Genomic DNA, 12,003 nt, shown 5'->3' on the forward strand with positions numbered 1-12,003 from the left:
GAGGTAAATCAGAAAAAAATATTTTTTGGGGGGGATTATTTGAAAAAAATAAGCTTGAGGCCAAATTCTTACCTCAGTACTATCGTAAAACAATCTCAATCTGTTTATCTCAGACTTTGATAAACATTTCATGTAATAACTTTCTCTGAGGGATCTTTTAGAGGCATTAAACTCCTCAGACATCTAGTCTTTATCGCCAGCACTGTACACAATTCTACTCTCTAAGTTTCTCTAGAATGGAACAGCTCATGTGAAACCACTGTAAATGACTTTGGGCCTCATTCACCAATATCTTAAGTTCTTTTGTTCTTGAGAAAAGTCCTAAGAAAACATCTATGTCAGATTCATGACGTGTTTTTAAACCGCAGAATTGTTCCCACTACTAATAGATTAAGTAAATAATGCTGATTATCTCATAACAACGGTGCATGTCAAGGTCTGGGATTTATTAGACAGTAAGCGAACAGCTGGTGTTCGTAGTCAGTGTGTTGGATCTGTAAGAAATTGGCAGACGTGAAGACCTGAGCGAATTTGACAAGCCAAATTGTCATGGCCAGATGACTTGGTCACAGCATCTCTGAAATTGCAAGGTATGTGAGGTACTCCTGGTCAGGAGTGGTGAGTACCCAATGGCAGTAGTTCAAAGCAGGACAAACCACAAACCGGCAACAAGGTGTTGGGTGCCCAAGGCCCATCGCTGGGCATCTGTGGCACAGGTTAAAGAAATTTTTAATGATGGCTACAGGAGGAATGTGTCACAACACACAATGGATCGCACCCTGCTGTATATAGGGCTGTGTAGCCGCAGACCGGTCAGTGTGCTCATGCTAACTCCTGTCCACAGTTGAAAGTGACTATGATTGGCATGTGAGCATAAGAAATGGATCAATGGAAGAAGGTTGTCCGGTCTGATGAGTGGCGTCTTCTTTAACATCATGTGGACAGCTCTATACGTGTGCACCGTTTACCTGGTGAAGTGATGGCACCAGGAAGCACTGTGGAAAGAAGATAAGCAAATGGAGGGAGTGCGATGCTCTGGGCAATGTTCCGCTGGAAAACTCTGGGTCTAGGCACTCATGTGGAAGTCAATTTGACACATGCCACCTGCCTAACATTGTTGTGGGACAGGTACACTCCTTCATGACAACAGTATTCCCCATTTGCAGTGGCCTTTTTCAGCAGGGTAATGCATCCTGCCACACTGCACACATTGTTAATGAATTGTTTGAGGAACATGGCGAAGAGTTCAAGCTGGCCCTGCCCTCAAAATGACCCAGATCTCAATCCAATTGAGCATCTAAGGGAGGTGGCAATGTGTTACTGGTTCTTTTGTGCTTGCTTGTACAAATGTGAGAGCTGAAACAGCTTAAAGCATAATTTAAGATGGTGCTAGTCTGCTGAAGCTATGGGTGGGCAATACAGAAAGAATAGCACATGATGATACTTCAATTTTCTTGATTCATGATGTGAGGTATCATGATATTTTGACACAAAGACAAACTGCTCTAAGAGTGTCACATGTAAAAAGTGCCATTAAAAACTATTAACACCATGGTTATTATTCAATATTTCACATACTGTACTGTAATAAATCAAAACAAACACAACCAAGTATTCTCTTTGTAACTAAACATACAGTTGGTCAGTGTTTATAAGTACTGATGATATGTATGATATGCTCAGAATGCTAGTGAATCACAATAACAATGATCACAATAATGAATCTAGTTGAGGGCACAAATTTTTATGTAATTATTGATATAAAGGAAATATGTCTTACTAATGATTCCCACCTGTGATGAGACTCATGTGTATTGGGATATCCAGTTCAAAATTAAGTCAGAAATTCATTAAAATATGTCTTTGTGATTATTTTGTGAATGTTCTCGTACTAATGTGATTCCACAGAACTGAAACATCTTTTTAATGGTGATGGTATGCTCCAGCCACAAAACCTCATGTGAATTGGTCAGGCAAAGGCAATAATTCTCGTTAATTCTTTATCTGATGTGGTTCCCCTACAGCAATGCCACAGCCATATCAAAATGGCCGCCCTCCTCTACAGGAATTGCAGCAGTGTTAGAGAGAGTTTTAGAAACTGCCTTTTTACACACAACACATTTCTAACTTTCCACTCAAACTGTTACCTACACACTTTATGGTCAAACAAATAAAACCTTTTAGTGACCTGAGGGAATTTTACAGCAACGCCTGATAACACAGGAGCCTTTGCAAGAGATGCGCGTGCACGAGCGGTGCGCAGCGCCGAGCGTTCCATCTTGGTTTCGCGCACTGTGATGTCACTCGCGTCCCTGAGCGACCGCCCTCGCTCCTCTCCTGAGCCAATCACGGACGCGCGTTCTGAGAGGGAGCGCGCACGTATAGCCGAGTATTACTGTGGCGGAACGGTGTCGCGCGCGCGCACGTACGTTCTGGAACGGGCAGGGTGGCGCGCGTACGTGCGCGTGCATGTGTCTTTGTGCGGCGGCGAGAAATAACACACAATAACGATGGCGGACGAGAAGCCCAAGGTGAGAGAGAATAAAAAAAAACATAATAATTAGAGTAAAATATTTGCAACCCACACGGCATATATGGTAATAGGAAAAAATAAATAAAATAAAAGAGAAAGACGTCGATACTTTGGTGTAAAATAATTCCGCTTAGTGGATAAATACTGCAACTGCTGCTTTAGAATCGCCGGAAGACTCGTGAACGCGCATATAGCATGTTAGCATCTTAGCTAGCGTACTAGCACGTTAATAGGCTGAAAGGCAATAGAATGAATGCGAGCGCTGGTCAGAGACCTTACTCAAGTTTTAGACAACATTTTAGCAGAATGTGGATAACTGTGAACAACAAGTATGCAGTGATTCATTCAGAGCAGTTAAACGCGTCGGTTTGAAAACTTGTACTCTGGTTTTCATCCGTTTTGTTGACTTCTGTCAGCATCACTCCTCCAGCTGTTTGGCTGTAGCTGCAGACAGACTGTTCCACTGAATCTGGCCGGTTATGTTGGGAGGCTGGAGTACTAAGGGAGGTTCTGTCTTCGGGACAGTTCTTTGCAAAGTCATAGTCTTGCGAAATTTGTTGATTCTGAGCCCGTTAGATTTCCAAATTGTACCTTTTTGCAAGGGATGGGGGTGGCTGTGGCTGTGGCTGTGTTGGCAGTTCTACAGCTGGTTAACGTTTAACAGTTAGTTGACTAACTAACAAACACTAACTAACATTTTTTTCACGAAGCTTAAGTTGACTTCTTCTTCGCCAGCTTCTTGTTTGAATATCCCATTCCACCTTAAACTGTGCGGCAGTTACTGGCGCGCGGCCGTAGGGGTCAAAATGTAACCGCCGTACCATTTACGGTGGAACGGAAAATTCGGAAACGGAGCCAACTTCAGCCTCGTCATTTATTCAACATCATAATTCTCTCAGCAGCTCTGTGGGTCAGTGGGACGAAAGGACGGGGACGAGTGTCCTAAAAACAAGATTTTTTTACAGTAAAATGCTGCTGTTCCATCTCTTGAGTTATCAGTACAGGAGAATATTTTTTATTAACTCTTTGCATGCACAGTGTTCTGGGCTAATTGCCTTTGTAGGCACGAACAAAACTCAAATCGCAAAGGGCCACAACAACACTAGCTTACATCACACCAAGCGTTTTTCTTGCTTAAAGGGGAACTACACAGATTTTTTAAGATGTCTGTATAAATCAGTGGCTGAAATGTAGAAAAACTCAGTGGTAAATGAGTTTTATAGTGGTAAATCTGAAAAAAAAAACAAAGTTTTCTTTGGGGACTGTTTTGCTAGAACACCCTGCATGTATCCCTCCACCATGAATAGATTAAAATAAATTGATTAAAAGGTGTTTTAGAGCAAAATGTTATTACAAAACTACTGTAAAACAATGCCTCAATCATCAGGCAGATTATTCATAACCACTTTCTGTGAGGGAGCTTTCAGAGATTGATGTCTGATTTCTGTCACCACCACTGTGAACAGTGGTGACTTTTTTCCATTTTAGCCATTAAATTGTACAGAAATTTTGAAAAATGTTTTGCATAATTCAACCATTGAAATGTAAACAAAGAAATTGAGAATGGTTTGATGTAAAAGTGTAAACTTATCAACTCAGACTCTGCAGTGGTGGTGATAGGAACCAGACGTTGCAATGTAAACATTACAGATACATATATATATATTTATACATCATATCTAAAAATATTTGCCAGCCAAAATGACCAGTGAACTTACACGTGTTTTCTGATCTTTATGCATAATGTTGATAACAGTTGTTAAAATAGTGGTAAACAAAATACGTTTTGCCTTAGAATACCCTGTGTTTAGCTCTCCAAGGCATTCTCAGAACTGTTGTAAAACAATGCCACATGCCTCAGGCAGTGCACTGTTACCATTCCATGTAGTAACTTTCTCTGAGGTAGCATTTAAATGCATTAAACGCTTCAAATGTCTGATTCCTGTCAAAAAAGTTTCTCTGGAATGGTGCATGTCACGTCAAACCGTTCCGAGGGGCTTCGTTTACATTTTAACCCTTTGATTTAATAAAAAAATTGTGGAATTTCTCTTTTTTCATTTTCATTTTACTGTTGAATCATTTACTATAGAGTTGATTCAAGTGTGTTAGAGTAGGGGAATGCATTGGCCAATTGCCAACTCTCTGATCATGACTTGGTTCATGAGTTCAGGTTTTTTAGATGTGAAACGGTACAGTGTTGTGGGCTCTGAAAGATTGGAATTGTCCACTTCAACCCCGACCTAGAACCATCGGTTAACTTAGCTTTTCGTATTTGTCATTTTTGTTTCTAAAGGATTTGCATGTCTGTCAGCGTTGTATACTGTATATGATGTGTGTGTTTGCAGGAGGGAGTGAAGACTGAGAACAACGACCACATCAACCTGAAGGTGGCGGGACAGGACGGGTCTGTGGTTCAGTTCAAAATAAAAAGGCATACGCCACTCAGCAAACTCATGAAGGCCTACTGTGAGAGACAGGTGAGCAGGCAGTAGGCATAACTGTCTGTGTGAATGCGGTGTTGTTTTATTCTCTTGTTAGTGTTTTCTACGTTTCATGTGGGTTTCATCCCTGTTTGTGGCCAGAGCCTTGATATCAGGTACGATTGCTACAATGCTAGCAACAGTGGTGAACCGTGACTGGTAAGAGTAGGCCTTAAGTTTGGGCATTATATGTGAAAACTGTCAGAAAAGCCTGTACAATGATGCTGGTTTCTGCTAGCGCCCCCTTGGGATCATCGTAGTATGGTTTCCATTACTGACAACTGACTAAAATGCACTGGTCAAGCTACCACTCATACTTGCAGTCAGCGATGTGTCTAGGTCTTCAGAAGGCCTATAGTGACATTTGTTTCTCAAAAAATTAGTCTGTCTATTATAAATCAAATTGTGGACTGACTGTATCTACCTAGATACCACAGAGATAAAAATCCTGATTGGATAATTTTCCATTGGATGTTTCAAGGATTTAACCCTTGTGTTGCCAACCAAAACCTAACAAATAGATAAGAGTAGTACTACAATACTTGCAGAGTTTAAATAAAACAAGTATAGTAAACATGAACTAAAAGTACAAACTTTCCTTATTTCAAATAAATTGTTTGGCCTTTTCTGAAGGCCTAGATGGCATTGAGGGTTCCCCACTGGCTAGCATTATACTGCACTACCAGTGGACACCTATAATGAATGTTTGTAAAAACAAAAGGAGCCAAATTGCCACTTCTGTCTTGTTCAGCGTAGCCATAGAGGTTTAAAAACTTGAAAAGTAATTTTATTGATATCAAGAATACCACACAAAGCATATGAAGCTATGTAATAATATAAATTATATAAATGACTCAAAAAACTGAAGTAAAACACAACTATAAATATAACCCCAAAACTGGTCACTGATTATTGATTAAAAACACGTCACAATTTATGTAAAAGCAAACAAATGAATGGGTGGTGGCCTATTTTGGTGATACCATCATCAGGTGTTCAGGGTTAATAAAATAATTTTGAAAAATGAGCCTAAAAGACCAGTACAAAAAGGAAGCTTGACATAATGTTCACACTCAAACATTATTGTACTTGTAAAGTGAGCCAAAATGAATGGATGTATTCTCTGTGGGAGTTCTATTCTGAGCACTTAATGTAAGGAGGCATGGCTTGAGGGTACTTCCTCATCCTAAGAACAAAAGCCCTGCCATCCTGGGCTCTCCTCCAGCATTCACCTGATTTTATCTCCACCAACGTGATGTCCTAGTGATAATTCATGCTGTCCAAAATTTTCTTCATCAGGGCATTTCCCTGATTACCTAACCTGAGGTCAAAAGTCAGTATTAGAATTCACCCTGGCTGTCATTATTAGACCTTTATGTAGGCCTCCTGGTGGCCTTTCTGCCAGCGGAATTTAAATCGACTTGAGATTGTTTTCAATATAATTACAGATAGTAATAATAGTTTTTAATTAATAGTTTCCTTCAAAATATAATGAAAATGAAATTAAAATATTGTTAAATAGAATTTAACAAAAAATATGAAAATTTAAGGCTGGACTGAGGGACTTTTAAAACAGGCTGAAATTTTGTATCTACTCTGAATAGGGATTCCCTCCTAGTTCCCCCATGATGTGTATGGGATATGATATAATTTATGATTTGAATTTGATGAAAATTTTGCCGTGTTTTGTCATTTTTAGACAATTAAACAAACAGAAACGCCAGAAGTAATACAAAATATGTAGAATGTAGATTGAATGTCAATATATGTCAATGCATGCTAATGTAACTAACTAATGTAACTAAGTAATATAATCACTCATGTAGTTGAGCTGCTATATACACTATTTTGTTAAGTCAGAGAGCATCCTTTATTTATGAAATGTTTAGTCAAAACATATTTAAGTACGTCAGCCAGTTTTCAGCACAAAAAACAGGAAATTTTACAGAAATTTAACAGAAAATGATACAGAACCCTCAACAACTATTTTTTTTTCAGTATTTAGTGTGTTCACCCTTATTACAGCTTCTGTTATTTTCAGGAGACTTACTTTAAGTTTTAAAGAAATCTGTAGGAACACTTTTCCATGCCTCTCAAGTTCAGTATTGGAAGTTGGTTGCATGGAGTGGTCAGTCAATTTTGCTGAGAGCACCAGCAGCTTTTTTGATTTGCAAAAGTGTTTTTTATTTATTTATTTTTTGGTCGGTTTCCTTTTCTCTGTAATGGCTTTTTGTCAGCTACAACTTGTTTTAGACATGAAACATTGAGTTGTCTACTCGCAGGGAAAGGATGGACAGAAAGAGTGAAACTTTTTTTTTTCCCTGTTTATCAAAGATGAACACTTTCAGTACTGTTTATCTGATGCCAAAAGTATAGGAATCCCATTTTCTCTGTAACTTTTAAACTTTAGTTTTGGAAGTTCCTTTTTATTCCCCCACCTATTTTCCTTTGACCTTTCTCTTCCTTATGCAAGTGGATTTTTTGTCTTACATAAAATCTTCTCATAAACATCCCCTGAAGAGATGCTATCATGTTGTGGGCCACTAACGTACGGAGTTAAGATGGTGCAAGTATCAACATGCTTCTGCAGGCCAGCAAACATGTGTTCTTGGCTAGGCTGCTGCACCTAATCTTATTGTGGGCTGTCTAAGTAATGGATTGCGGTGCTATGAGGGCGGCCCCGGCAGTAGAAGTAGGACGCTGCTTGTTTGGGAAAGCAACACTGTGTAGCTGAGCTTTTTGATCGCAAAGAAATGAAAACTGTGCTGGCAGTCGCGCTGTTCAGTGGAACTGTCATCAGGACAGCACTTCACAGCTGCTCTGTGCTATGTGCCTGGTAGCAATATGGAGTTTTTGTATTTATAAAGTAAGCATCTCTCTGTAGGGGTACTGATAAGAATAATATATGTCTCTTGTCTCTTATGACAGTCATCTTAGTTGAGACCAGAAGTGCTACTGTCAGGCAGTTATGCCTATCTGGCACACAGTGTTTCAGATAAGACAGGGATGGGACTTCTTGATGCACACTGGTGGGCTTCACATTGTCTGTAAACACAACTCGTATGTGCAAAGTAGGACCTGACTGATGTTAACATTTTGACAACAATACAGATTTTAAAGAGTTAAAAATCCTGATAATTCCACTAAAATCCACTGATATAATTTAATATGGTCAAAAATTAAACATGACCCCAATATTTAGGTAAACCATGCTGATATAAATAAATAACAGGTGAATAACACAGGTAAATAATGTAACTTCTCTCACAATATTGAATTAAGTTCAGCATATCACATTCTTGAATTTTCTTCTCTAAAAAAAATGACACATTATTGGTGCTTTTTGGATTTCTGTCAATGCCAATACGTCTGTGGAACCTTAATACTAGTATTAAAGGGGAATTCCACCGATGTTTCTGCATAATTGAACTCTTAAGCTGTTAACAAAGCCATTCAGAGTGGTTTAATGTGAAATGGTTCAGTGTAACCATCTCCAGTGTCTTTGTGGAGGTGGTGAAAGGAGCTAGGACTCATGATGTACAATACAAATATAGCCATTTTATTTACTATTCAAAAGTACCAGTGATCCAGAATGTACCTACTGAGTTTTATGTGTAATGTGGATAATGGTAAAATAGTGGTAAAACTGAAAAACATACTTTTTCTTTGGGTACTATTTTGCCTCATAACACATTCATGTACCCTTTTTACCATGAAGGTGCTTTAAAAATATGTTTTAGGCCAAAACTTAATATGAAAACTGTTGTAAAATAATGTTTTAGGCAGGCATCAGACTGCATATCTGTAACCATTTCATTTAAAAACTTAAGGGAGATTATATAGGCATTAAACTCCTTAGAGGTCTTATTCGAGTCACCACCTCTGTGAACAATTCTGACTTTATAATTTTCTCTGACCACTCTGAATGGCTTTTTGACATCTTCATGAATCAATTACATGGAACATTTTAATATCAGTGGAATTCCACTGTGTTGAGATGCTGTTCAAGGGGGCAAATAGATAAACTAATCAATCTCTGTATTTTTTGCAGGGACTAACGATGAGGCAAATCCGATTCCGGTTCGATGGACAGCCCATAAATGAGACAGACACACCTGCACAGGTATGATAATACTTCTTATAGGAACATTTCCTGTTTCACGCTTATTTACTGTCACACTTGCCAGCTGCCTACAGGGTGGATGATAGGGATGAATATTTATCAGAAAGTTGTTGTAAAAGTGCTGATCTAGGATCAGGTTTTGTTTTTTTACATCCTTATAAATACACATATATAGGCCTGCATGTTGTAGGTCTGTTGTTTACACTATATATTGATGATTAGCTTATCTACAAATGCTCAGATTGTTAACTCTGAAACTTTTAATAGCATTAGAGTTAGGGGTTGAGGTTGGGGTTAGAGTAAGTTGGGAATGGCAAGTATGATGATATGTTATTGTCATAAACAGTTATGCCACTATGCTTCTCTTATTATATGATGAGTATCCTCAGTACTTCTGAAACACTGTGTATCTGAATGTATCACATTTTTATTTAGAACAATAGCATAATTAGCTTAAATTGGCATGAAGTAGCCTAAACTTCAAATAGCTGGTAGCAGCCAGTCTATCATGCCATTGTCTGTTCCGCAGTTGTATTTTGTCCATTCCACCTTCTTTAGAAACTAAACATTGATAAATAAAGCGTATCATGAAAAAGTCTTCAAATATCATAATGTTATACGTAGGGAAAATTTTAAAGTGAATCTAGTAGATATTTAGTTGAATGTCACTTAAAGAGAGCGTGCATCTACAAAGCACTTACAGTGGACCATTAAAATAAATTGTCACTGGTTTGTTGAAACATTATGGTTTATTGAACAGTAAATCCCTGCACTGTTCCCTTGGGATTCACCAGAAGTCCAACTGCTGACTCTGTGTGTTTAACAATACAAAACGACATCTGTCAGTTGCAAATGGACTGATGTTAATGCCTCCTCATTTCTTTTCAATTTTACAACACAAAGGAAGTCTGCCATTGTGCAGGCCCTTGTCTGTCTCGTGATCAATAAACACAATCAATAGATCAATAGAGCTGGAAGGCTCACGCCACCCATTATGAACATAAAGCCTGGAATCCCGCTGGCAGCTTAATGTGATATTGCGTTATAGTAGCATGAAGTATGGAGGGGGAAAAAAGAATATAAAGTTTGGAATATGGCATGTTAAGGGTATCAAAGAGCCCCAGGAATCCTGAGTGAAGCTTTTTAAGTGTGACAGAGGAGATACTGCGGCACAATATAGACAAAATACTAGTATTGTGATTATGTTGCTGCATAAAAGACTAGTATTGTGGTTATGCTACATGCCTTGCAAGCACATTGGCCAAGCACACAGTGTGACATGATTAAAGACTGGCCTTTGTTATTTTGACCAAAATAGTTCGCTTTGGTTGGAGGATTCATCAAAATGGAGCTGTAATTAGTTAGCATGCTCACAGCACACAGTAAATCCAGTATGGTTAGAGGGCTCATTTGTATACTTTATTCTTTCGCTATATCGATATTGCAAAATAATGATGACCAACCAATATATTGGGCAGCCCTATATCCTGCACGTTAAACATTCAGAATGTCACCGCAGCTCCTGGAGAAAGGAACATGGTTCTCATGCATCTTCTTTTTCTTCCACAGTTGGAAATGGAGGATGAAGACACAATTGACGTTTTCCAGCAACAGACAGGAGGTTTCATCTAAGCGCGCCAACTTTTACCACCCCCACTCCCTTTCTCCTTCTCTTCCTCCCTCCCTCCTTCCCCCTCTTCCTCTTGCTCACTGCCTTCCTCCCTCCCTCCCTCCCTTTCCCCCTTCCATCTTGCTTTCTCTCTGCTATATTATCTTTCTTCCCTCACAGTTATTCATGACTGCTGTTGTATAGTGTGTTTTTTATTAAGATGAGTTGGACTTTCCTTCCTTCATTTTTGTACATAAATCATTTCCTCTACACACACATAAAATATTAAGCTGGCAGTGTTGAATGCTGTGAGATGTGAAACATGTCAAGCCCCAGCCGTTCGGAAGAGGCGATCACAGAAACTCCCGGAAAATCTGTCAAAGGCCCAGCTCCGTCTGCTAAGGGTTTGAACTGCTGAAGCTGCAGATGTTCAGGGAGAATTTTTTTTTTTAGGTAGAGGATATGTATTCAAATCCTTTTCACCAAACAAGGCAAATCGTCTAGTGTAGCGACACAGTTATGTGTTAATAAACACATACACCGGTATACTGCTCATTTAGCAGAGGCTTTCAGGCCACCTTTCTCTAGTGCTCTTAAACAACCCCCGTATTCTGGTGTTGGATTGAGTTTTACTCTTCACCCCTGTAGCAGGGGTACTACAAATCTGTATTCATTGATTAGTGAGCTAAGCAGGTCATTTTAAGGTAGTTTCTAAGTCGAAACAAAGTACTGTGGTTCTGTTTACTGCTACCTTACACTGAACCTAGCTTTAGTTCACTAACCCATAGTGTAAGCCACATGGAAAATGAGGTTAGCAGAGTTGGTTTTACATTTTATAGTGGTAGTTTGGTTTGGGATGGAGAGAAAACTGTACCATATTATGCGTGAAGTTGGTTTTTGGAGCTGGGACTGAGTCCATATTCACTAAGCCAAGAGAAGGTTATGATTATTATTATCTAGCTACATTTTCTGTTACCTGTTCTGGACAGATTGTTTTTTTTTTTTCGATTGTAGTAGATATGTGTTAGAGTAAAAGTTGTCACGATTGAGTAGGATATATATGAATAACGATATGTTTCAGTCAAGGTAAGCATCTGTATTGTCTAATAAATCACTTGTTAAAATAAAACGATTCTCTTTTTACCAGACATTTGGGTCATTTCTTCTAAAAACGAATGCGATCATTGAAAAATCGTGGTGGTCTTTGAATTGAAGCATCATGGGTACAAATAACGGTTCATAGTTATTCTTTGAGGCA

General features: G+C 38.8%; 1 protein-coding gene across 1 annotated transcript; it reads left to right on the forward strand.

Moving 5' to 3' along the window:
* Nucleotides 1-2,428: 2,428 nt before the first annotated feature.
* On the forward strand, nt 2,429-10,930 carry sumo2b (small ubiquitin like modifier 2b). The gene is made up of 4 exons (XM_036566059.1): nt 2,429-2,531; nt 4,879-5,010; nt 9,065-9,136; nt 10,706-10,930. The coding sequence occupies exons 1-4, from the start codon at nt 2,511-2,513 to the stop codon at nt 10,766-10,768; spliced, it is 288 nt and encodes a 95-aa protein (XP_036421952.1). The 5' UTR covers nt 2,429-2,510; the 3' UTR covers nt 10,769-10,930.
* Nucleotides 10,931-12,003: the final 1,073 nt, after the last annotated feature.

The sequence above is a fragment of the Colossoma macropomum genome, unplaced genomic scaffold, assembly GCF_904425465.1.
Source record: "Colossoma macropomum unplaced genomic scaffold, Colossoma_macropomum, whole genome shotgun sequence".
In the NCBI taxonomy this organism is placed as follows: Eukaryota; Metazoa; Chordata; class Actinopteri; order Characiformes; family Serrasalmidae; genus Colossoma; species Colossoma macropomum.